The sequence below is a fragment of the Mixophyes fleayi genome, chromosome 2, assembly GCF_038048845.1.
Source record: "Mixophyes fleayi isolate aMixFle1 chromosome 2, aMixFle1.hap1, whole genome shotgun sequence".
Taxonomy (NCBI): Eukaryota; Metazoa; Chordata; class Amphibia; order Anura; family Limnodynastidae; genus Mixophyes; species Mixophyes fleayi.
This window is the reverse complement of record NC_134403.1, coordinates 223,528,495-223,552,841: the sequence shown is the minus strand read 5'-3', so window position 1 is coordinate 223,552,841 and position 24,347 is coordinate 223,528,495. Positions and strand designations below refer to the sequence as shown.

The 24,347-nt window shown below is 39.8% G+C and overlaps 1 protein-coding gene across 1 annotated transcript in view; it reads left to right on the top strand.

Moving 5' to 3' along the window:
• The window catches only part of LOC142138677 (protein 4.1-like), a 157,952-nt gene that overhangs the window by 100,089 nt on the left and 33,516 nt on the right, over positions 1-24,347 (top strand). Inside the window, 6 exon segments of the mRNA XM_075195524.1 lie at positions 6,755-6,939; positions 8,171-8,227; positions 9,486-9,527; positions 15,505-15,567; positions 19,325-19,504; positions 21,444-21,494. Of these exon segments, the coding sequence (XP_075051625.1) occupies positions 6,755-6,939; positions 8,171-8,227; positions 9,486-9,527; positions 15,505-15,567; positions 19,325-19,504; positions 21,444-21,494 (578 nt within the window).

The following is a 24,347-nucleotide window of genomic DNA, read 5'->3' as shown; positions in this document are numbered from 1 at the left end:
CGTGTTGTGGAGAGATTACCGACAGCCATATTATAGATGAGCTGTTCGGTAACTTAGAGAGGAGCAGACATTTTTTTGATGATGGCGGAGCTGGAGGAGGACCTTCGTTTCCTGCACTTCTCAGGATCCTGCCCAGCGGAGTCGCCATCTTTAGCTCACACCGAGCAGCTGCATGTTGCTTCTCTCCTCTCATTTACCTCTTCTGTGACTGGTATCGTTAAATCCTGTATTTGTTTGTGTACAAAAACATTTTAAACATTCATGGTTGATTGTTCTACCTAGCGGGAGAGGTTAAAAGTTACTGTGGGGCAAATTTGTACCCGGGTATATAGATCTGGCTACAAATTGTGTATTGCTGTATTCTGACATTAACTGTTTAGACAATAATCATTTATCTGTCTAGTCATAATCAGTTTAGACTGTATTTAACCAGTAATGTCTAACAAGGAGTCCTCTGACAGGGGATCCTCTGGAGGGTCTGCATTGTATTTTACTTGTGCCATGTGTAAAGTAAAACTTTCAAAAGGACAGCATGACAAAGGTGCCCTTTGCGCTGCTTGTGAGACCGGATCTCAGGAGCGTCCCGCCCCAGCTCAAACACCGGTAGCCATGGTAGAGCCGCCTTGGGTTAAATCCTTTGCTGCAACCATGGAGAAGTTTACTACGGTGATGTTACAGGCTGCAGAGATACGTCAGAATGTAGTTACAGAGTCTCAGGTATCTCTCACTGCAGGGCAGCGCTCTTCACATGTAGCAGGGGCGAGTGACCAGACAGAATTTGCAGGCACATCCTCACAGAGTTCTCTGACTCATAGTGATGATCGCCCACTTGCAGTCTCCCACAGAGCCAAAAGGGCCTCACTGGATGTAAACCAGGGTCATAGCCCAGGCTCAGATATCCCATCAGATGAGGATGGGAATATAGTCTCGGATACTCAGGAAGAAGACTCACTGAGTATTATGACCACCTCGGTGGGTAATATTGAAAGCCTGGTGTTAGGTATTAGGCATAGCCTTGGTTTTGCTGACCCTACACCCTCGGCTCCCTCAGGTTTCTCCATTTTCAAAAGGACTAAATCTCAGGTTATGTCTTTCCCACCGTCATCAGAGATGGTACAGATTGTGACGGACTCTTGGTTAAACCCAGGAAAACAGTTCGTTATGCCGGGTAGATTTAAGAGTTTTTACCCTCTTTCAACAGAGGATTGTATTAATTGGGAGGCGTCTCCTAAGGTGGACAGACCCATTATCAGGTTGTCCACTTCTGCCATTCCTACCCAGGAGAGAGTATCTCCACTGACAAAAAGTGTGACAATGCGCTCCGGTCCGCATATGTGGCTTCCGGTAGCTTGTTTATGCCCACTATGGCAATGGCATGGGCAAATAAGGCCGTGCAGATATGGGCAGAGCAGTTGATCTCGGCCATCCAAAGTAATGCTCCGCTACCTGATCTCCTGGTTCTCGCTGAGCACATTCAGGAGACGGCGGATTATATGGGACAGGCATCCATGGATGCAGTAGCAGTCAATGCCAGAATTGGCGGCCTTATTATGGCGTCACGACGTTCCCTGTGGTTACGTTCGTGGACGACGAATGCTGAATCAAAGAGGTCCTTGGAAATCCTGCCTTTTGATGGAGTCACTATGTTTGGGCCGGAGCTTGAGAAAGTGATTGAGGTAGCCACAGGAGGGAAGAGTAATATTCTTCCTATGGGCTCTCGTAAACCGTGTCAAGCTCAGTTTCGGTCCTTTCGTTCCTCCTCGCAGGGCCGTGGCGGCCCACCAAGGGGTCAGCCGGCGGTTTCCAGAGGAGGCGGCGGCAGAGGTAGGGGCGCTCCCAGACGGGGAACGTTGCGTCCCAGTGAAAAACCTGCAGCATGACTCCTTGGCCCCCACGCGGGTACCCGTGGTGGGGGCACGGCTTCTCTTCAAGCGCCAGTGGTGGTCAGTCACGTCGGACGCTTGGATTCGAGGAGGGGTGTCGAAAGGATATGTTATAGACTTAATCCAGTTTCCACCAATAAGGTTCCTTTCCTCACCGGTGCCCGCTTGTCCCCTCAGAAGTCAGGCCCTGCTGGAGGCAGTGGCGAAGCTTCAGGGTGCGGCAGTGGTGGTTCCGGTGCCGGGGCCAGAAAGGGGTCAGGGGTTCTACTCCAATCTCTTCTTGGTTCCGAAGCCGGACGGAACATTTCGTCCTATACTGAATCTCAGGTCCTTGAACAAGCAAGTGGTAGTCCAGAGATTCAAAATAGAGTCTCTTCGGACAGTCATTGCAGGGATGGAAGAGGGAGAGTTTCTAGCTTCCATCGATATAAAAGATGCATATTTACACGTTCCCATATGAGAACAGCATCATCGGTTCCTGAGGTTTGCAGTGAGTTCCGATCATTTTCAATTCAGAGCCCTTCCGTTTGGTCTAGCCTCTGCTCCTCGAGTGTCCACAAAAATCATGGCAGTTATGGCAAGTGCCCTGAGACGAAGGGGAGTCACAATAATTCCATATCTAGACGACCTTCTTTTAAAGACGAGGTCTGCAGGGATTTTATCTCGCCAGGTTCAGACCACAATGGAGTTCTTGGAGGACCATGGGTGGATTCTGAATGTGCCAAAATCGTCTCTCATCCCAGCTCAGCGCATGCGCTTTCTGGGATTGGTGTTCGACACAATGGTTCAGAGGGTGTTCCTTCCTCAGGTAAAGATCATCGCCCTCCAGCGGAGAACCAGAGTATTATAGGAACTATGGTGTCGGTGTACGAGGCAGTTCCATTTGCCCAATTTCATTCCCGGTCTCTTCAGTTGGAAATTCTCCGGAAATGGTCGGTGTCACAGGAACGGTTGGACAGACAGTTCATTCGACTGTCTCCTTTAACTCGACTGTCATTAACATGGTGGCTCTCCACGAGCAAGCTAAGCAAAGGTCAGACCCTCAAATCGGGCCCCTGGACCTTAGTGACCACGGACGCAAGTCTTTTGGGTTGGGGAGGAGTCACGGGACCGTTAAGGTTTCAGGGACTCTGGTCTCCCCAGGAGTCAGCTCTTCCCATAAACATATTGGAGTTGAGAGCTGTACTCAAGACTCTGTTAAAAGCTCAGTGGTTTCTGGAAAGAAAACACCTGCAGATACAGTCAGACAATGCCACGGCTGTGGCTTACTTGAATCATCAGGGAGGAACTCGCAGCAAGGCAGTCATGCAAGAGGCTGCCAAGATTCTAATCTGGGCGGAACATCACGTTCCCCAGATATCGGCGGTATATATCCTGGGAGTGAACAACTGGGAAGCCGATTTCCTAAGCAGGGAGAAAGTTCATCCAGGGGAGTGGTCCCTGTGCAAAGAGGTATTCACTCTTCTAGTTCAGAGATGGGGTCTACCAGAAATAGACCTCATGGCTTCCAGACTGAATTGTCAGGTCCCTCGGTATTGTGCAAAGTCCCGGGACCCTCGAGCATACGCAGCAGACGCCATGGCGATTCCGTGGCGCTTCAGGCTGGTGTATCTGTTCCCACCTTTTCCGATGCTGTCTCGCGTTCTGAAAAAGCTAAAAAGAGAACGCGTTCAGGCAATCTTGGTAGCCCTCATTGGCCTCGCAGGGCGTGGTTCTCAGACATTCTGGGAATGTCAGCAGATCAGCCGTTTCGTCTGCCCATGCGCGCAGACCTGCTAGTTCAGGGCCCTCTTCATTATCTCGATTTAGATCGGCTGGCTTTGACGGCGTGGCTGCTGAATCCTTAGTTCTTAAGGCTAAGGGTTTTTCGTCACGAGTTATTGCCACCATGATTAGGGCAAGAAAGTCATCTTCTGCGGCTATTTATCATAGGATCTGGAAGGTTTATATCCTTTGGTGTGAATCCAAGGGTTTCCATACTTCCAGGTTTAGCCTGTCTAGACTGTTGGCTTTTTTGCAGGAGGGCCTGGATAAGGGACTCAGACTGGGTTCCCTTAAAGTTCAGGTGTCTGCACTGTCAATTTATTTTCAGCGAAAATTGGCACTTCTGAGTGAGGTTCAGACCTTTTTACAAGGAGTCCTTCATATTCAACCCCCATTTTCTCATCCGGTAGAACCTTGGGACTTGAATTTAGTGTTGAGGGCTTTGTCTTCCTCCATTCGAGCCCCTTCATACCGCAGAATTGCACCATCTGTCTTGGAAGACGGTTTTTCTTCTAGCTATATCTTCAGCTAGGAGGGTGTCGGAATTGGCAGCACTCTGTTGTATTTCTCCATTTTTGGTGTTTCATGAAGATAGAGCGGTGTTACGTACTAAACCTTCCTTTGTTCTAAAGGTAGTGTCTAGGTTCCATCTCAACCAGGAGATTGTGGTTCCGGCATTTCGTCCGGATTTGTCGTCTTCAACTGACTCTGTTGATTACGATCTTCATCTACTGGATGTGGTTAGGGCTCTCCCGTGCTATGTGGACCGCACAGCCTCTACTCGTAAAACAAAGGATCTGTTTGTATTATACAACGTTAAGAAGCGTGGTTGGCCGGCGTCTAAACAGACTATTGCTCGGTGGATTACTTCCACTATTAGTCTGGCTTATGTCCGAGCTTCTCGGCCAGTTCCTCAGACGCTTAGGGCTCTCTCGACCAGGGCTGTTGGTGCATCCTGGGCGGCACGCCATGGGGCTTCGGCTGAACAACTGTGCAAAGCGGCCACTTGGACGTCTGTTCATACTTTTGTGAAGTTTTACAGATTGCAGGCTTTCGCATCTTCTGATGCGAGCTTTGGCAGGAAAGTATTACATGCAGCCGCTCCAGAGCATTCCCTCCCATGAGGCTGCTTTGGTATGTCCCCAATGTCTGGCAGTGTCCCCCAGTGGTAGGAGAGAGAAAAGAGGATTTTTACTTACCGTAAAATCTATTTCTCTTTCTCCACTGGGGGACACTGCGCTCCCTCCCTTGCTCTGTAGACGATCTGATTATGAATGTTTTTGATTTACATTCTTCTGCCCTTTGGGCAGCTCCTTATAGTACACTTGGTTAGTCAAAACTGAGGTATCTAGGAGAGGAGGGGCATAGCAGAGGAGGGGAGTAAAAATCAAAGAGTTTTTAGTGCCTAAACTCCCAATCCCACTACTATACCCCAATGTCTGGCAGTGTCCCCCAGTGGAGAAAGAGAAATAGATTTTACGGTAAGTAAAAATCCTCCTTTTTATTCATTTTTAAATTTTTTTTTTTCTTTTTTGTCAGTTCAGTGTGAACCCCATTGACCCGGAAATATACCTGTCTGAGAGCCTTGTCCCCCGGCAATATCCCGGGTTCATTTACCTGGGATATTGACGGGGCCGCAGTATGAAAGCGGTATTTTTTTTTACAGTGAAATGTAAAGTTGATCTAGGACATGTCCTACTCCTACTATAAATCTGTCCCCACATTTTAAATTTATGTACCCCTCCAATGCAACATGGTTTTGCCAAGGTGCAAGGCTACTCCTTTTATTTTGCTTTACTTTACTTAATGAATCAGGCCAATGTGGAGACTGATCAACAATGTATGAAGGCTGATCTTTCTGTATACTTAACATTAGCCCTGCTGTTTTATAACCATGGGTTAGAAATAAATTAAGTTATTTGTTTTGTGTGCATTTTATTATTGTTTTATTTATTTTTTTTACAAACTTTGTTAATTCATTATAAAAAGAGAGGAATTTGTTTTCACATGACCTGTTATTTGAAATAAATCTAAAATTAAAATTATTCAGTGGCATCATGGCATATGCCTTCAGAGAAGAACCCATTGAGAAACTTTATTGTCACTAATACCACAGCATAGATATCACAGATTGAAGTTGGTAAATGCTTTCGAACATTTAAAAAAAACTTTTTTGACTAAACTCAGAGGAAATGCATGTGACTTGGTGCTGTCATGCATAGAAAATTCTCCCTGCCTAACTACGCATATAAATTCAGGCAGTATTTGCCATCATAATTGTGGTTGTGATTATTTCTTGCCCTGAAGCGTTGTTGATATAAACCATTAATGAGCTACTGATCCCAATTTAATTGGCAGGAGCCACACAGCTGCATTTACAATGTCTGTACACTAACTTCAGTATACAGTGATGTCTTGCTGTATTCTATGTGCTGACCCTGAGCTGTGAAAAGGCTTTGACTTGGGGTCAAAACCTCAACTGCTGCCTTTTGTCAGCCTCTCTGTGTGTCTGTTGTCTTTTAACAATATTGTATGAATCTGATGAGAATTACTTTCTTCAATAATGTCTGGACTGCAAGCAATTGCACAATTCTAAAAATATTTAATAATTTGTTGTTAGTTCAACAAAAATACAGCTAAAGGAATCCTCACTTGCCTCTTGCCCTAAAATGAATGCAGCAACTTTCCTCCTCCACAGATCAGTAAGGTTTTCCCTTTTTAATTAGAGTACAGGTTTCTTTCATGATGGAGGGTCCCTGTAGCATGATAAATGTTGCTTTTAGCTGCCTGAGCAGAGTTATGAGGTGTGCACATAGTCTTGAGTACAGGTGCGCCGTGGATCCTTTTGCATGTGTACTAAATGCGCTGCTGCCTTGCTGATCATGTAACAGGGCATGTGATATTAGGAATTTTGTGAACTTTCTATGTATATTTGTTGTTCGCAGGCAGGATAATTGCATCATTCCGGTCAGAAAATTAACATCGTGTGGTTAATGCTCCTATTTATTACCAACAGAAAATCCCTAATTGGCATTTTTTTTCTTCCTTGATAACTTTTTTGCCCAAATAGTTGCCAACATACTTATTTCCTTTCTTTTACTTGACAGCCGCAGTGGCCACACCTGAACGCAATCCGCGCCCTTTCTCTGCTCCTGTCATTGCTCAGAGCCAAGTGGTTGTACAGCCTATACATTCCATAGAGTCGGCAGCACATAGAGTAGAGGAATTGTCAAATAAGAATGAGGAGAAGAAATCGCAGAACCAAATTCAGGAACCAAGAATCTCCCCTAAGGTATCTTAACATGCTATGGTTACTGCTGTAAAAGATTTTATGGCTTAAGTAGTTTCACATTACTAAAATAATAATGTTTGATGTGTTTGAGACAAACCACTTTTACATAAATTTAAATTTTACATAGAATTCATTTGGATGCAAAAAAAGTAAAAACATTGACTTACGACAGTTATAATTTGGTGCTATTTTTCATTCTTCCAACCATCTGAAGGCCAGTTACCCATTGTTACCCATTGGAGTTGCGTTAATAAAATAAAAAGAAATTTAAAAAAACCTCATATAAATGCTACACAATTTGCATTTAGTTCTTATGTGATAAAACTGTAGCCAGTGATACATTCAGGTGCAAGTGGCACAGAGCTTTCCCAACTCATTTCAATAGCCCATTGGGGTTTTCAGTATGTAGAAACTCCACATTTGTTTCACTAAATAATTGTGCAATTGTTTTCAGTGAAATAAATTGGTAATTGAAATGAACAGGAGAAGCTCTCTTAGTAAATATCTATCTTTTAAAAACAGCCAGCATTTCCACTCCCCCACCCCACTCCAATTCCTCAACGCAGGGTTTCAAATAAAGTGGGACAATGAGTGTGGACTCCTCCTACTAGAGTGGAAACCCACAGCATGGGGTAAATCTGTCATAATGTGAATGTAGCTCAGGTTGGTCAGCATAGGGCTTGAGCCTCAGTGGGGACATGGAGTGGCACAAATTAAACCCAGCATGCCACCACGCCCCAGAGACTACAAGCTCCTCACTGAATAGTGCTGGGGTATTCCTAAAGGTTCAAAGCATTTCTTTCAAAAGGCATTTATAATATTTACCATTAAAATATATTGGATAAAACTATTTTTGTAACTCTTCCTGGGTATATATGTTTGACGTACTATAATAAATTTTGTATTCAATAAACTATGTAAATTTTTGTCTGTGTTATGACAGCATGGAGTGAATTACTTGCCTATAAAGTTCACGGGGTAAATGTATCAATGCCCGGATTCTTCAACTCCGGCGAGATCGGCGTCTTCAGCGCTTAAATTTAAAGCGGCGCTGCCTTGTAAAGGGAAACTTCCCTTTACAAGGCAGCACCGCTTTAAATTTAAGCGCTGAAGACACCGATCTCGCCGGAGTTGAAGAATCCGGGCATTGATACATTTACCCCCACATCTCTTTGTTGTCTATGTCTTTGTCTTTGCGCAACAAATAAACATTACAAAAATTTTCATTTAGGAGGTAAGAACTCCACCACAGGACTCTTCACCCACTGTCAATGGAGATCAAATACAGGTTAGTTTTATGTAAGCAATACTGTAAGTGTTGCATATGTATGTAACAAGAAGCGTTACAAATTTCTTTATTACTTCGACTGAAAAGCTAGAATTGTAACTCTGTATAGTCATTGTATAATGGGGTTTATCATTCAAGTAGTAGTGTATCATGTAGCACCATAAGGGTACACAGTAATTGCAGATTACAGACATAAGAATAACGTTTGGAATCGCCCATGTTCCATTACCACTTTTTGACTTCTAGATACAGAGTGTGAACACAGGTTTACATAGGGATTGCTGATACTTAAAGAAAAGATACTGACTAGTTTAAAAGACCAGTAAACACTGCAAAAACTTCACATGCAGTGTCACCATTAATATATCCCTACCATTTCGTCCCCCATTTTGCAGGGTATCATTGTTACCTCACAACAATAGGGTATATAGTGCATATGTTATTAAACACTGCAGTGTTCCATCAAATAGGCATAGTGGTCTTGATTCCATAGTGGGGTGGGGCGGCCAGCATTCCAACTTATCAACCTACTGTACACTTGGCTATCTAGCTGAAAATGGTCTCCTTGTTGATACGGGCCCTGTACAATGGGGAAGGTGAAAGTAGGTATAAATTGATGACAGGTGAGTCTGTATAAAATATTGTACAACATTGCAGGTTTCACTGGCTCTTTAATATAATGCACGATAGAGCACAGATGAGAGAAAGTAGAATATGCCCTACTTGTGCATTTCTGCATATACAAAAAAAACAAAAAGGGTTTGTTTTTGTTTTGTTTATGTGTTCCCTATATGAGCCTGCACTCAAGGTCTGTCCCCTGTGCACACTTTATCCAGTTTCCATTTAGTTTGAATGTAATAAAACAAAGTGGAAAATAGAAAATATTGATTTGTCTCACTATCATACAGATCTCATTCTTCAATTAACACCGATTTTTCTGCTCATTTATTTGAATGGAGTCCTACTTAATGAGAGACACATGTATTATCATGCTGTGCAATCTAGTGTTCATTTGAAAACACAGAATGCATGGATATGTCTGTACCATAAGAGTCTAAGTTTTATTTTTATGATTGATGTGCACTACACCAAATCCATAGGATCTTATTTCTGGTCATTATGGTGTGACTACAGTTTCAACTGATTTAACATGCATGTTCCCCAATACTTGCTATTTATTTTACTATGATCTTTATTTATTTTTTTATATTTATAACTGTTAATTTGTCTTTTTAATTTCCTCCCATGACCTTTACAGCAACCAGCTCAAAAAGAGGATGAGATAATTCGCATGAGGAAGGTTAGCACAGTGTCTGTGAAACTTATATTGTATTTGTCACTCAATCTCGCACATAAGGGATATGTTAGTGACATATTTGTCTTCAATCCACTCACAGGAACATGTATTACGTTATGCTACCCATCTTTTTAAGTTATTTATTCGAGGTATACTGCTGCAGAGAGTATCTAGTAGTTCTTATGCTGAATAACGAAATACGTTTTACTGAACCTTTTTAAAAACACGGAACAACACAATACAAAACATTCAGAATTTCACTGCAGAATATATTGGACGCTTTACTAGGTAAATTATATCTCACTTCTTGTTCTCTTTAAAAATTGAAACAATTCATACATTCATTACTAAAATAACAGAGAACAGCCGTCCTCTTATGGAATAGTTTGTGCTATATCCAAAATGATGAAGACAAATCACAAGAAAAAAAGGGGGGCAAAGAAAAGGCGCTGTTCTCTGACTATTTCAAAACACCAAGCAATTTGTAATTAAAACGTTAAGTTTAATGTAAGTAAACATCAATAACACATAGTCATTGCATTTCCACAGCATATAAAATACTCATCCACTGCAAAATGATCAAATAACATGAATAAAACACAATAACAAAAATCCACCTCCAAAAGCACTTGTAAGTTATTTCTAAGATGACTATTTATTCAATCCTGGGGGTGCAATCCCCGGAAAGTCAATATTACACACGCTCCACAGAGAAAAAGTCAGTTGAAAATCAGCATGGGTGTTAAATGCAGTCTGATAGTAATTCAGACAGTGTGAAAGCAGGTTAAAAAGGTAATGATAAAAACTTTCAATTCCTTAGCCACTTATACTTTAATAAATTCTAGGCTCTTGATGCCCACAATCCACTGATGTAGTTCAAAGTGCAAATACATATGAAACAGACCCTTCTTGGATACAAAGCACAATTCCAGCTAATTACCAACCTCCGATAACCAACCTTCCAATTCCTCCTTTAATGTGAAATGAAAATCACTCCTGCTGCTTGCTTTTTTTTAATCAGTCCCCTAAAAGTGAGCAGGATATTCTTACCTGTAGGTCCTTATGTAGCAATACTCTGGCCAGAGATTTTCTCCAACATTCAATGCTTGCAGACTCTTGCGGCGATATCCGCTCACCTTTGTAGGTAAGGACCGTACAGTGTTGCGTATTAAACTCTTTTAATTACAGCTGCGGGGATAGTGAGATGGTAATAAGTCCATCCATAAATTAAACTTTAAAATCCGCAAATGAAGCATGAAACCCGTGCATTTCTCCACTGCAAAAATGTTGTTTCCTCAGAGAGTTCTAAAAACATAAAGTGAAAGAAGACCTTACATAGAAATAAAATCTATTTGGTGTTACTGTATAGAAGACTCAACACTAACACTGCAAAGTAGAATCCTTGAAAAGCCATATATTAAGAGGCTCAGTCAGCATATAGAGTAACAAGGCAAGTCGAGCTGAATATAAATGACTAGTATTGGATTTTAGTTTAAAAAGGCAAGACGCAAACGCGTTTGACTTTTGGTTGTTTTACTTGCATTTGGGAGGTCTTTTGGGGGTTACGCCAATGACTTACAATTTGTTTTTAACACAAGTTGATTGGAACCCCAAAATGTGAGTAACATTTTTTGTGGTTACTGGTGGGTATGAGGATATTGGAAACAGTGATATCCATTTGAAGAGCCATTTTTGTTTGTTATACTAGTGTTAAAAATACAGAAAATTTATGCCATTGTGCATCAGGCCCAAGTCGCACCCTGATTCAACCCAACATTTGTCTCTGCCTCAACTCAATTTATTTGTAAATAACATCAGAATTAATTTTGTATTCCATTGTAAGATGATCAGTATAATATTCACAATATCTGTATTTCTCACATTCTGCTTTCAGTTTGTCTAATCCATATGATATCCATATGATATCCATATGAAAGCACAATTCATCTATAAACCTCATGTAGAGACACAAGTAGGAATATCCTCCCCACTTCTTTATTTCTTTATTTAATATGCTAATAACATTTGTGCTATCCTCCTGTAAATAACATATATATTTATTTTAATGGCTCCTGAAACCTTTTACTATACGTTGAAGTTGCAAATTATTTTGCTTATAAGCAAAAGCTTGATTGTGAGGAAAGATTATAAAATGATATTGATCTAGATGGTTTTGCAACACTTGTTTTGCAAAAAAAATAGTTTTACCCCTGTTTTTTAGGATTCGTATCATTGCAAGCAAATTTTTCTGGATCGTAATTAAATCCACTGTAACACCGGCTGACCATGCTGTATATGCAAAATCAAATTAGCAGTTTTGCACAAGTGTCTTGGCAAATGTTAATGAGTCAGTAATGTAATGCTTTGCTTGGAGCCTGTCATTACATTCCTGCTGATGTTTTGTCCTTAACATGCATCATCATCATTATTAGATCATTGTTTCATTCCCAAGCTAGAGCTATAGATTCAGTCAGACCCGGCGCTCCCATTAGGCAACCTTAGGCAGTTGCCTAGGGCGCCGGGACCTGCAGGGCGCCGCTGACTAGATTTTCTAATCTAGTCAGCGACTAAGGAGAGGGTTGCAGCGGTGGCGGGGTGCCGCCGCTGTTTTTCAGTGTCCGCGGCGCATCGGCGCTGACTGGATGACGGCATGAAATCTCAGTGTAGGCGTTAGGACATAGGTAACAATGGTGGTTTTCTGAGTAGTATTCATTTGACGCTACATTGGCATCTAGTGGCCATGATTATTGTAGAAATGAGCCCTGGGAACTGTCAGTCGGTGATCGGTTTCTGTCCGGCACTTTGTTAGTATGCACCGCCCAGACCCTGCAGAAGCCGGCGTGACATTCCTCAAGTGCAGTACATGTCTATATAGGCAACATGCAGGGGGTGCGCCGTGTTGTGTGCGCTATGTCCGGCGGGGTGGACAGCGCTGTGGCCTCTCTCTTGCTGCGGAGGAAAGGTAACATTGCACTGTAACATGTAGTCATATTCCAGGGCCATTCATGTTCTACTGTGATAGTCTATAGGAACATGTGTGCATACATGTGCACTACTCACACGTTGGAGTCCTTCTTTATCATTTTGGTGGACACTGCTGTTTTTCAGTGTCTGCGGCGCTGGGGGGGGGCGGCAAAATTTTGCCTAGGGCGCCGTGAACCCTAGCACCGGCGCTGGATTCAGTTATGCTATTAGCTATCCTGAGAACTTTGCTGATTATCCACAACACAGTGATAGCATAAACAACTAGTTTAGGAACCTTTTTTAGTAGTAAAGGGCATATTGTTCCTGTTAGGTAGATTGCTAAATAATATAGACACTGCTTGGTGGTAATATCATTTGGTGTCTTCATTAAAACAAAGAATTGAAATTCACAACGATTCCAGTTTACTTGTTTGTGCGTGACACATCCATTCTGACTTCTTCAAATATAGAATCATTGGATGTCCTAAAATTTACTGAAGTTTATCTAAAATTTTTATGCAAGTTCTGAGCATCCTCTAAGTTTTTAAATATTTGACAGCATATGAAATTATTTAGGTGCAAAAATAATTTTGTCATATAATTAAGCATTTTCTCATAATTACAGCAGATATTGGTCCTAATGCTCTAAACTCCATTATTAAATTTAATGAGACTTTAACAGATTGTCAATACCATGAAAGTCTCCTTTATAATAAGACGTCATGCTCGAAGATATTGAGGCCCCCCTAACTCCTCCTTAGTTAGTGTTTTCAAAGTTTCTGAAAACTTAAGAGACATTAAGAATAAGAAGATGCAAATATAAGTGCTAATATATTAGTAGCTATTCTCTAAAGTACTTTATGTTTTAACCAAGGTCAAAAATAAAACCTGTCGTTAGTACCTGTAAGAAGCTTTTTAGTAACTCATTCAGTTAAATTGAGGTCACCTTATTGCATCCTTATTTGAACCTATTTCACTAAAGCATGCATGTTAAGATGTATGCATTATGCAGCCATATTTATGCAATAATGCTGTTTAAAAGTTTTGAGACAATGCCTATGCTATTATGTAAATAATGGAACTGAAAGCCTAGATCTGCGCTTCCATCCCTATTTTGCATCTCTCCCCTTCTTCATCGCCCTTTTTTCCCCCATCTCCCCATCATAATTATTTTCCCCTGTCATCATCCTCTTCTCCCTTCAAGTGTTTACCTTCTCATCATCACCAGCCATTCTATCTTTTATGTACATTATAAATAGAGATGTTCACTGACCCCTGTGTTCTGGTTTTGGATCTGGATTAACTTTGTGTTTTGGTTTTGGCAAAACCGCCCTTGCGTGTTCTGGTTTTGGTTTTGGATCCCGAATTTTTCCAAAATCCCTATTTTTTATTTTTTTTGCTAAAATAACATATTTTTGCTTTTATCTCCCCCTATATTATTATTGACCTCAATAACACTAATTTCAAGTCATTTGCAGTCAATTTTGACAACCTCACAGGTCACAATATTATTTTCATACACTTTCAAACAAAGACTGCAGGGACCTGGCTGGATGCTAAGCAACAGAGCAATGACACAAACACACGGCAGTTCCTAGCACATCTAGGAAACATTGCCACACAGCAGTGTCAGTAAATAAAAGTGGTGCAATTAGCAATGATGCTCTCCTCTTTGTGTTTTACCTATATAACACAGTACAATGTGACTGCAGATTTACACCAAGCCTGCCAGTCCTAGCAATTGGATTTCAGCAATGACAATAAGCAATGGAGCTATCCTGAATTTTGCTAGAAGAACACTGCTACCCCCTCCTCTTTCTATTCTACCTATGACGCTGCCCAACAGCTCTACAGACTGCCAAGAACTGTGCTACCCCTTCTGTGTCCCTCTGTGAAACAGCGCTGGATCGCTGTGGAGGGCGGTACTTATAGAATCCAAAGCTCCCGAGATCCGACGACGTAACAATGACGTTTTGCCTAGTTTTCATTTCGGAGGGCGCGAGAAAGTGCTGGCTCGGCTCGGTACTCGAATCTGCTAAGTTCGGGTGTGTTCGGTTCTCTGGGAACTGAGCCCGTGCATCTCTAATTATAAATCTTCTTGATCATTCCTTTCACCCCTTTATTATCACCCCTTCATCATTCTCCTCCCTTTTTTCCCTCTACTTCATATATGCAGAAAGCAGCGAGGCGGCATTAGGTCATATTGTCTAGAGGGGACCGATAAACCCCCTCTGAGCATGTTGTATTTACTGCAAAGGGTTGCTGGGGTGAGATCATACATAAGTCCCCTCTGAGTGAATTGGGACCAGAGACCTAATGCTCAGAGGGGCATTTCAGTGCCTTACTTTTAAACACCTTCTTCTTTCTTTTTGTAAGGCACTCTTAGGCCCTTAATTAACAGAGTTTAGAGCATCTGGAGAATTGCTCTGTGGCTACAAAGTTAATAGGTAGGAGCCTGTACTTTCTCTCCTTTCTTTTTTTTTTTTTTTTTTTTTTTAAGCTTTCCTCTTAGTGGAGAGAATAAAAAACATGACCAAATAAGAAACAGAAGGTAATACTTTTACGCTGTGATTTTATGAGCAGTGCTGTTTTAATACATGCATCAAAATGTGCCCATTTGGTTCAAACTGTTCCAAGTATAGCATTAAATTTCCACATTTGAGTGTTTCGTTTTCTGCACATTTGTGTGGTATTGAGATTTTATTTTTTTTGTATTCATTTTATAAAGGAAAGTATAGTGGAAACTGTTTTCTGCAACATACATCAATTAGGTTTTCCAGAGATAGTTGATGACAACTATTTTATTTACAAATCTGTGTTTGAACATCAGTTTTATGGGCTTATAAAAGGACCATTATTTAGAAAGAAAAAAAAACAAAAGAAAACCCCCTAAAGAGAAATAGGGTTCTGGACACGAGACAGGGCTTTGCTTTCATTTCTGCCTCTTTCCTCGTAGTAGGATTATCTATTTTCAATTTTATATGGCTTTTCTGTTTATTTTTGTTCACTTTCACAGAAGAGAGCAAAGAAACTAGATGGTGAAAACATATATATCAGGCATAGCAATTTAATGTTGGAGGTTGGTATAAATTTGTGCACTTTGCACCCCCTTTTTCGTCTGGACTTAGTTATTTTTTGTGTTTGTATGTGTTTACCTGCAGAAGTACCTGTAGGCTCTGTCTGCATGTTTTTTTGCATGCACGTTTTTGTTTTTTCTTTCTTGCACTGTTGCATGTTCTCCAAAGGAATGTCAAGCTGATGTATTTCATTGGAGATAACTGTCTGTCCTGAATTTAACACTGACTTTCTGAAAGGAATTTCCTGGGCTCAGTTAGTTAATTCATGTGCAAAAAAAGTTTTCATCTCCATTAATTGAGGCCTGAATATCTCAGTCAGAAAGTCAGTGCTAAGTTCAGGAACAGACAAGTATCTCCTGGATGCAATGGGTCAGGTTGATATCTCTGTAACACACCACATATTCATGCTTGATTTTCAATGGCATACATAGAATACACTTATTCTGTTCCTGTTTTGTAAGGGGACGAGTTGTTATTTACTTCTGCCTTCTGAGTCCAAGTAAAACTGGTCCGAAGTGGAGTTTTATTTATTTATTTTGTTTTATATATGTGATTACACCATTTAGCGTATGTGTGTTCCAGTATTGTTGTGACTCGAAAATACAATATAAGTAACGGCAGCATGCTAATGAGGCATAATCTGCAAATGAATGTGATGGATGCCATTGTAACAGTGCTGCAGTAATTTGAAATTACTTTTGTCCTTTAATCTGTTGTAACAAAATCTGTATTAATTTTGATAATCATGTGTCCTGTCCAGTCTCATGGCAATGTGTGACACAAGTGTATAATTTTTCATATTTGGCTGCTTACATGACAGCATAGAGATGCAGACATGAGCTACTGTTGGGCATATAGTGAGTATTCATGAGACAGTGACTCTCCCAATTGTTAGCAAACGCCATACACCTTCAGTGCAGGTTCATCACTTACGTATTATTCACATTATGGGTGTCCATATAACTTAATTGATAGCAAATTTGCCAGTATAACTCCCCTGAGGTACAGCAAGCCGTTTTAGAGCAAAGCTCACCACACTAACCTGTCATTAGGCTTCAGTCACTGCTATATCCAGCTGTCAAGTCCGCTACACACAGCTGAAATTGAGATTTTGTTCCTTACAGCCGTTACCCATTGACATGTTTTATTGTCTAAATCACTGGTTTCCACTTCCTTTATCATGCCTTTCTTTGAGTAGTGGTAACTGTTGTCTCAATCAAGTCATGTGAAATTTTGGTAGATGTATCAACTGATTAGCATTTGATATGCCTACAAAGAAGCAGTTATTAAACCATACAGAGCAGTAACATGTCAAAGTTGCAGTGAAAGTATCACTGTCAGCTAAAGTGTTTTTCTTTAATTATAATTGTCGTTACTGTACAGGTAGGTGAGGGGAGACAAAATAATGCATTTATTTGTTTATGTAGTATGATTAATTACTAGAGAAAATAAAATAAATAAAAGATTCAGTCTAAAAATGCAGAAACAGATCAAAAATCAGAAAAGGTCGTTCACCACATAGGGCACGGACAGGAAAACAAATGCCTTTGATTAATTAGTACTTGTATAACTGTTTGTATAGACAATACTGGTTGTGCACAGTTGTTTTCCTATTGAGTTAAATGCCAAATAGCACTTTTGTTGCTGATATTATTTATAGCATATTTTATCTTTTATAATAGATTTGGATTTCTACAGCCTCCCTCTGGCATGTTGACTAGGCATTAAACAATTGAATTTTATAATTTTATTTTAAATACCTCAGTCCACTAAATGTTAATCTGAAGGACTGCATTGTTTGATCTTTTAAATTCCTTACATGGGAGAAAAAGGAGACAAAACTGGCTACCTCACTTTCTCTTCAAACACTTGCAGATGTTCAAAACCAAAATCTGAGTATTAGTCGGTGGGTTGAGAGGTAGAATGAAGCAGGTAGAAATAGTCTTTTAACTCAGACTGAGGGAGGGATTCTTATGCTCTAGGTATGTTATAGATCAGTGTTGGCTAACCTGTGACACTCCAGGTGTTGTGAAACTACAAGTCCCAGCATGCTTTGCCAATATATAGCAGCTTATTGCTGGAAGGGTATGCTGGGACTTGTAGTTTCACAACACCTGGAGTGTCACAGGTTAGCCAACACTGTTATAGATCGAAGTAAGGAGCATGCTATAGCCCGTGCAATGTTGCTTTATGGAACAAGGCAGCCCTGGTTAGAGGGTTGCTGTATTTCATATGGGAGTGATATTCTCAGATGTGTTTTTTAGCTCATTGGCTGTGACAAAGGCAGAGTGCTTATGCTCGTTTGTGCTCTTAAGAGTGCACTTTTTTTTTTTTTTGGTGGATGGTGCGCCAAGGCTGTGTTGCTGTGTCAGGATCCAGGGTAGCCACGATGAAATGCAGATTGGGTGCAGTGGAATACATGCTCAGATACTGCCTGGCTCTTGGTGGCATCTCTTGGCGGAGATAGCATCCAACACATTTCGTCTTCAGGAGATCAGACTTCTTCAGGGATTTCCGTGTTATTGTTCACTGCTGGTATTTGAAAGAAGAAGGAGGAACTGTGTGATAGCAGATCAGAATGGACGGTTGTGATTGGGAGATAAGAGGCTAAGGTTGCTAAGATGTGTGTGAGTCGAGGAAGGGATAAAGAGTGATATGAAGTGTGATAAAGGAATAGTGAGAATGGAGTGTATAAGGAGATTATAAGGTAAAGGAGAGTGGAATGTGCTGCAGAGTAACAGAATAAAATGTACAAAGAATGGGGCAATAGGATGTGGTGTGGGTAGTGGTGGAGTGGAATGGCTATGAAACAATGTGTGGATTGTGACAGCGCAGTGGTGAAGGTATAAGAAGAGGGTGTGGAGAGGCAGAAGTATTGTGGTGGAGAATAGGTAAGGGTATGAGCAAGGGAGTGTGTTGTTAAATGTAGTTGGAAGGTGTAGGGTTGGGAGCAGGAGGTGGCAAGTGTCAAGTGTGACGTTGTGTGAGACTAAGGGGAAGTAGGGAAGTTGGGGGTAAAGGAGATGAGCTCTTCAGTGGAAACAGGATGGCTACGGAAGGTAGTGGGCGAACATGGGATTTTGCTATAAACTTGTATACTGAGAAGAGGAGTGTCACGGGTTTCCATGGTAATCACATGACAATTTGCATACTGTAAATCATTAATAGTAGTAAGAACAGAAAGGAAAAATAATAAGTGTCTTCTTGCAGGTGATTTATTGGTTGTTGGGGTTTTTTTTTTCTTTCATGGGTTTGCAACTTTAAAGACATGTTACATATTAATTTTTGTTCGCTGAATCTATTTGCAGATTGTTTTCACTAGTAAACTAGTAGCTAATGAGGTATGAGTTGTGTTACTTATATAAAGAACTAATTATTATAAAAATAAAAAAATGTATGTAAACATTCTATACTGGCACATTTGTATGGTTTTTTTTGCCTTAATATAACTAATGTGAGATTTTCAAATGGCTGCATTATTTATCTGAATTTCACAGTGTAATTTGCTTAACACATTTGTCATCTGGCGACTGAACACAAGATGTTACAGGTCAGGTGGTGTAACTCTCACTGCAATGTGTTCTAACTTTAACGTGACCATGGGATTTTTACCATTTTTTTCGTTTGTTTTTTGCCTCCATTGTTTTACTTTTCTTTACTTCATCCTCCTTTTCTTTTCTGTCTGCTACACATTTTTCAAACCTTCCATTTTCTCACTCCACCACTACTACTATCCACTGTCCCAACAATTTCTCTCAGGACTTAGAGAAGACACAAGAGGAAATAATTCGTCACCATGCCAGTATCCGCGAGCTGAAGAAAAGTTTCATGGAGTCTGTGCCTGCTCCACGTCCCAGTGAGTGGGATAAACGCCTTTCTACCCACTCTCCTTTTCGTACCCTCAGTTTTAATGGACAGGTTCAAACTGGCGCTGATGGGGTAAGTTTGAATATCATCTTACACAAAGCAATCAGTTTTTGAAACTTTTAAGAGATATTGTCTTCAAAATTGTGTAATTTATGTTTAAGCACAAACTTAAGCACTATATAATACCTATTTTATGTGTTTAAAATTTAGCAAAATAAGTATACATTTTTAACAGTGGATCAGTATATTTTTTTTCTTGTTGCATCTGTTTCAATAATCTCTTGCTGCAAACGGTAGGTACTTTGTATTATTATCATCACTGATTAACTCATTGGCTTAGACCACTTAGAGTAGACTACACTAACTACATAAGTAAATTGAGCAAGAAATATAAATTGAACTCTATCAGAAGTTTAAGAGCGCAAACACACAATAAAGCCAAACCAGTACAATAAAAAAATATACATCTCGAAACTGTGTTTTTTTAACAACCCTTTTTTTTTTATAGAAATTATTCAGAATTTTATTACCATATTCCTCTTAAAGTTCATCCCATAATCCAAGTCAATATCTCGGATCAATAACTAAACTGCCTTGGTAGCAGCAATGTATTTATATTCATATTTGTTCGTCGGTTTGCAAAGAATTTATTTTAAAAGAGCATGTGTAATATAATTTTTTCAGTATGAGCAGTGTGATACCAATAGTTCATAAAAATAAAATTTTTCACTGAGTGGTATTCCACTTTAAAAATGATTATCGTAATTGTCACACAAAATTGTGTATGCAATTTTTTTTATATGTAGTATATATAGATTCAAACTTTCTATGGTGTGACATTGCGCTGTGTTAAAGAAAAAGAACTCCTTATCAAGATCCTTTAAAAAAAAATGTTTACATGAAAAACAATGTTTGTGTGAATTGGTTTGAGATGGTGCACTTCCTCTTGTTTATGTTGTCAGGGGAGAGTTGTTAGCCATAGGCTAAACATTACTGTCAGGGCTGTAACTTGGGCTGTGCAGTAGTGATGCAATGCGGAAGGTGAAGCAGTCAGCATTTTTGTTTCTTGTCCCAGGTGCTTAAATGTTAAGTTACGGGCTCTGCCTTCTGCTGAGCAGTTATAGCAATTGACACCTGAAAGCTGTAAAACCAGGTAACGCAACATAGCCAAATGAATCTAATACAATAAAAATTATTATATAAATTTGTTTAATAAAATAAGTTACTACACTTTTAAGTAGTGTGTGTGTGTGTGTGTGTGTGTGTGTGTGTGTATATGTATGTATGTATATATATATATATATATATATATATATATATATATATATATATCATTATCAATTCTCATTAATGAATTGTTAAATATGCGGCATTTATCATTAAATTAACCCTTATATACAGGATCCATTCAGATCAGAATGGGTTTATACACCCAATACATGGCTTCAATTAAATGTCCAAGGGCAATGATTTCAGAGCTCTGGAACCAGCAAACTTACCATCCTTTTTATTAATATAGATATAAGATTATAAGCTTGTTTTTGTAACTGTGTGTGTGTATAGTACCCTATATAACTTTACAAAACAAGCTTCTATGAATAACTTTCAACTACCATAAACTATTCTACCCTCAACTTAGCATCTGGGGTTTTCTTTCTTTCTTTCTTTTCTCATTGTAATGCAATTTGTAGTTTGTGTTTTGTGTGTTTTTTATTTTTTAGAATTTTAAAGATTTGTAGCTTTGTGTTTTGAAATCCAAATGCATTTTTGCCATTATGATAATATCTCTCTCTATTTAACAACAGCCATCCTCCTTTTATCTGTATATGAGTAAATACCAGAAAAGTTTTGGATATCTTTGTGACATGGATTTTAGGGGATTCATTTAGTCATCCATACTTCATATAGTTGGCCCCTACTAATATGACATTTAGAAAGTTTATGACGACAGTTTGTTGAATGTGTTTTTTTTTTCTTTTTGTTTGCTTGAAATATTGCTATGTGGATCCAGGTTAAACGCGCTCTTGTCTTACCCACTGAGCGGAAAGTATCCGGGTCAGAGGTAAACCCCATGCTAAGATTATGCTATGCCTGGCCAGTTGTTTACACAACCTTGCATTGTGCCATTAATTTTATTTTTTCTTTCCAGTCATTTGCCAAAACAGTAGTCCAAGGTTACAGTAGCTGTATTGGTGCTATATTGAATGCTTGCACTAATTTCTCGTATAAAGTTTTAATTGAATCTCCGCATGGCGCATACAAACCCAAAAGCACTTTGGGGAGGTTTACTTTTTGGGGCTGCAAGATTGTTTCCTGCTAACAGATAAAATCGCATGTTTGAACATCTGCAAAATGCTGAAGGGATCCCCAAAAAAATTGTATTTTTACTTTGTGTATAGATAATTGTTTTAGTAAAATAGAGTCTTTGTCACTGGCAGAATATTAAGCACATTAATATTATAAGTTTGGTTTAACCATTGTTAAACCTAATGTACTACCGTATAGTGTGCAAAATTATTTATTTGGAGCTGGAGTATATATGTTTGTGTGTGTGTAGCACACATACATATACAGTACATGGCCAAAAGTATGGAGGCACCCAAACATAACATTCATATGTCAACTAACAAAATGAAAAAAAACTATCCGAGCACAAAAGGAACAGCTGCCGCTATTTACACAAATAGGGTCCACCCTACCCTATAACATAATATGTAGCCAAAAATTATGTAACAAACCGCTGAATTACAGCTCATATCTTATCGTATACAGATAATTATAAAAAATGTGTATATACACACTGATATGAATCTCTTTCCATTTGAGGATTATTCCTATTGGTGGTTTTGACTCCTTGAAGATATCATTATGCAGCATATTTGTATCAAAGAAAAGAAAGAACTATTCGAAGAGATACTTATATATATATATTGACTGTATACAAGAATGGATGAACTTTGAATACTTTGGACATTTTTTATAATTATCTGTATACGATAAGATATGAGCTGGAATTCAGCGCCGTTTGTTACATAATTTTTGGATAACATTCATATGTGCTTTTTGAACCTCTCATTAAAAACCTGTGGGCATTTATATAGATTTGGTGTCCCCTTTGCTGTTAAAACAATCTCCACTCATCTGGGAAGGCTAGATTTTGGAACATGAATGCAGGGATACGCATTCGTTCAACCACAAGAGCATTAGAGGTTGGTCCCTGATATTGAGCGATAAGACCTGGCTTGCAGTTGGCATTCCAATTCATCCCAAAATTGTTTGATAGGATTGAAATCAGGGCTCTGTGCTGCTTAGTCAAGTCCCTCAACTACAAACTTGGGGAACCCATTTTTGATTGATCTCTCTTTGTGCACCAGGCACGGTCATGCTGAAACAGTAAAGCCCCCTTCCCCCCCCCCCCCCCCTTCCTCCCCAAAAAACCCAACAAAAACTGTTGGCATAAAGTTAAACACACAATTCTCTAGCATGTTATTGTATATTGTATCCTGTAGCATTGAGTTTTCTCTTCACTGGAACGAAGGGGGCCAGGCAAACCACAGATCATTATAGTTAGGTAGGAAGTGTTCCCCTGGCATCCAACCAAACCCAGATTCATCCTTGAGATAAAGTAAAGCATGATTTGTCACTCCAGAGAACATGTTTTCACTGCTACTGAGTCCAGTTGAGGTGTGCTTTACACCACTGCAGTCGTCATTTGATATTATACATGGCGATCTGAGGCTTGTGTACATCTGCCCGACCATGGAAACCCAATCCATGAAACTCCAGATAAATATTTTTTGTGCTGACATTCCAGTGTCCGATTGGATATTAGTATTGAGTGTTGCAGCTGAAGACAGACGATTTTTACACATTACGAACTTCAACACTTGTCAGTCCTGCCCTGTGAGCTTTTGTGCTTCGCAGCTGAACTGTTGTTTCTCCGAGACGTTTTCACCTCACAATAACAGCACTTACAGTTGACCGGGCAGCATGTCAGAACTGACTTGTTGGAAATATGTCATCCTATGACAGTGCCACATTGAAAGTCACTGAGCTCTTCAGTATAACCCATTCTACTGCTAATGTTTGACTAAGGAGATTGCATCTCTGTATACTTGATTTTATATACTTGGGTGATTTTATATCACAATGGCTGAAATGGCCAAACACATGAAATAAAGGGGGTGAGCACATACTTTTGGCCACATAGTACGTGTTTAATAAAAGTGTGTGTATATGATGGCTCCTACACTAGTGAAATAGCACTTTGGTAATGGTGACTCTATGTTCAGGGAAGAGTCTGTGTCAACCATTTAGCAATGGGCTCCTGCAGCATTTTCAAATTTTACACATCTTGCCTACAATTGACATCTGCCACACAATCCCTTCCACATTGAGGTTTCCGGGAGGTGGATTATCAACCAATCCAGGTCTTCTGCTTGCTTTGGTGGTAAACCATCTTCTGCATCTCTTAAGGGACCTCCTTTGTTCTCACAGCTTGCAACGCTGAATTTAATTATACCCTATTCTCTTTTCTTTCTTTCTTTCTTTTTTTTTTTCTTTTACTCTATTCCTTTGCTATCTTTTTTTTGTTTTTTTTACACTTATTTTATATATTTTATTTTGCTTTTGTTTTTTTTTTTACCTGTTCAATTTTAATCTTCCAAATTTTATTTGTTGTTGCTAATCAGCCATCTTGCCATGATGTCGCAGACAAATGTTATTCAGGGATGTGCAAAGATCCACCCCAAAATCCCAGAGCCAGTCAGCATACAGCCGCCCCCCTACAGCAATTGAGAGCTCAGTTCTTTCTGTCTTAAACCAGAGAAGGGTACAAAATCAGCCAGGATAATCTAGAGAAAAGAATTGTAATGTTTTCTCTTAATAAATCTATCGGCAACATTTAGATGCATTC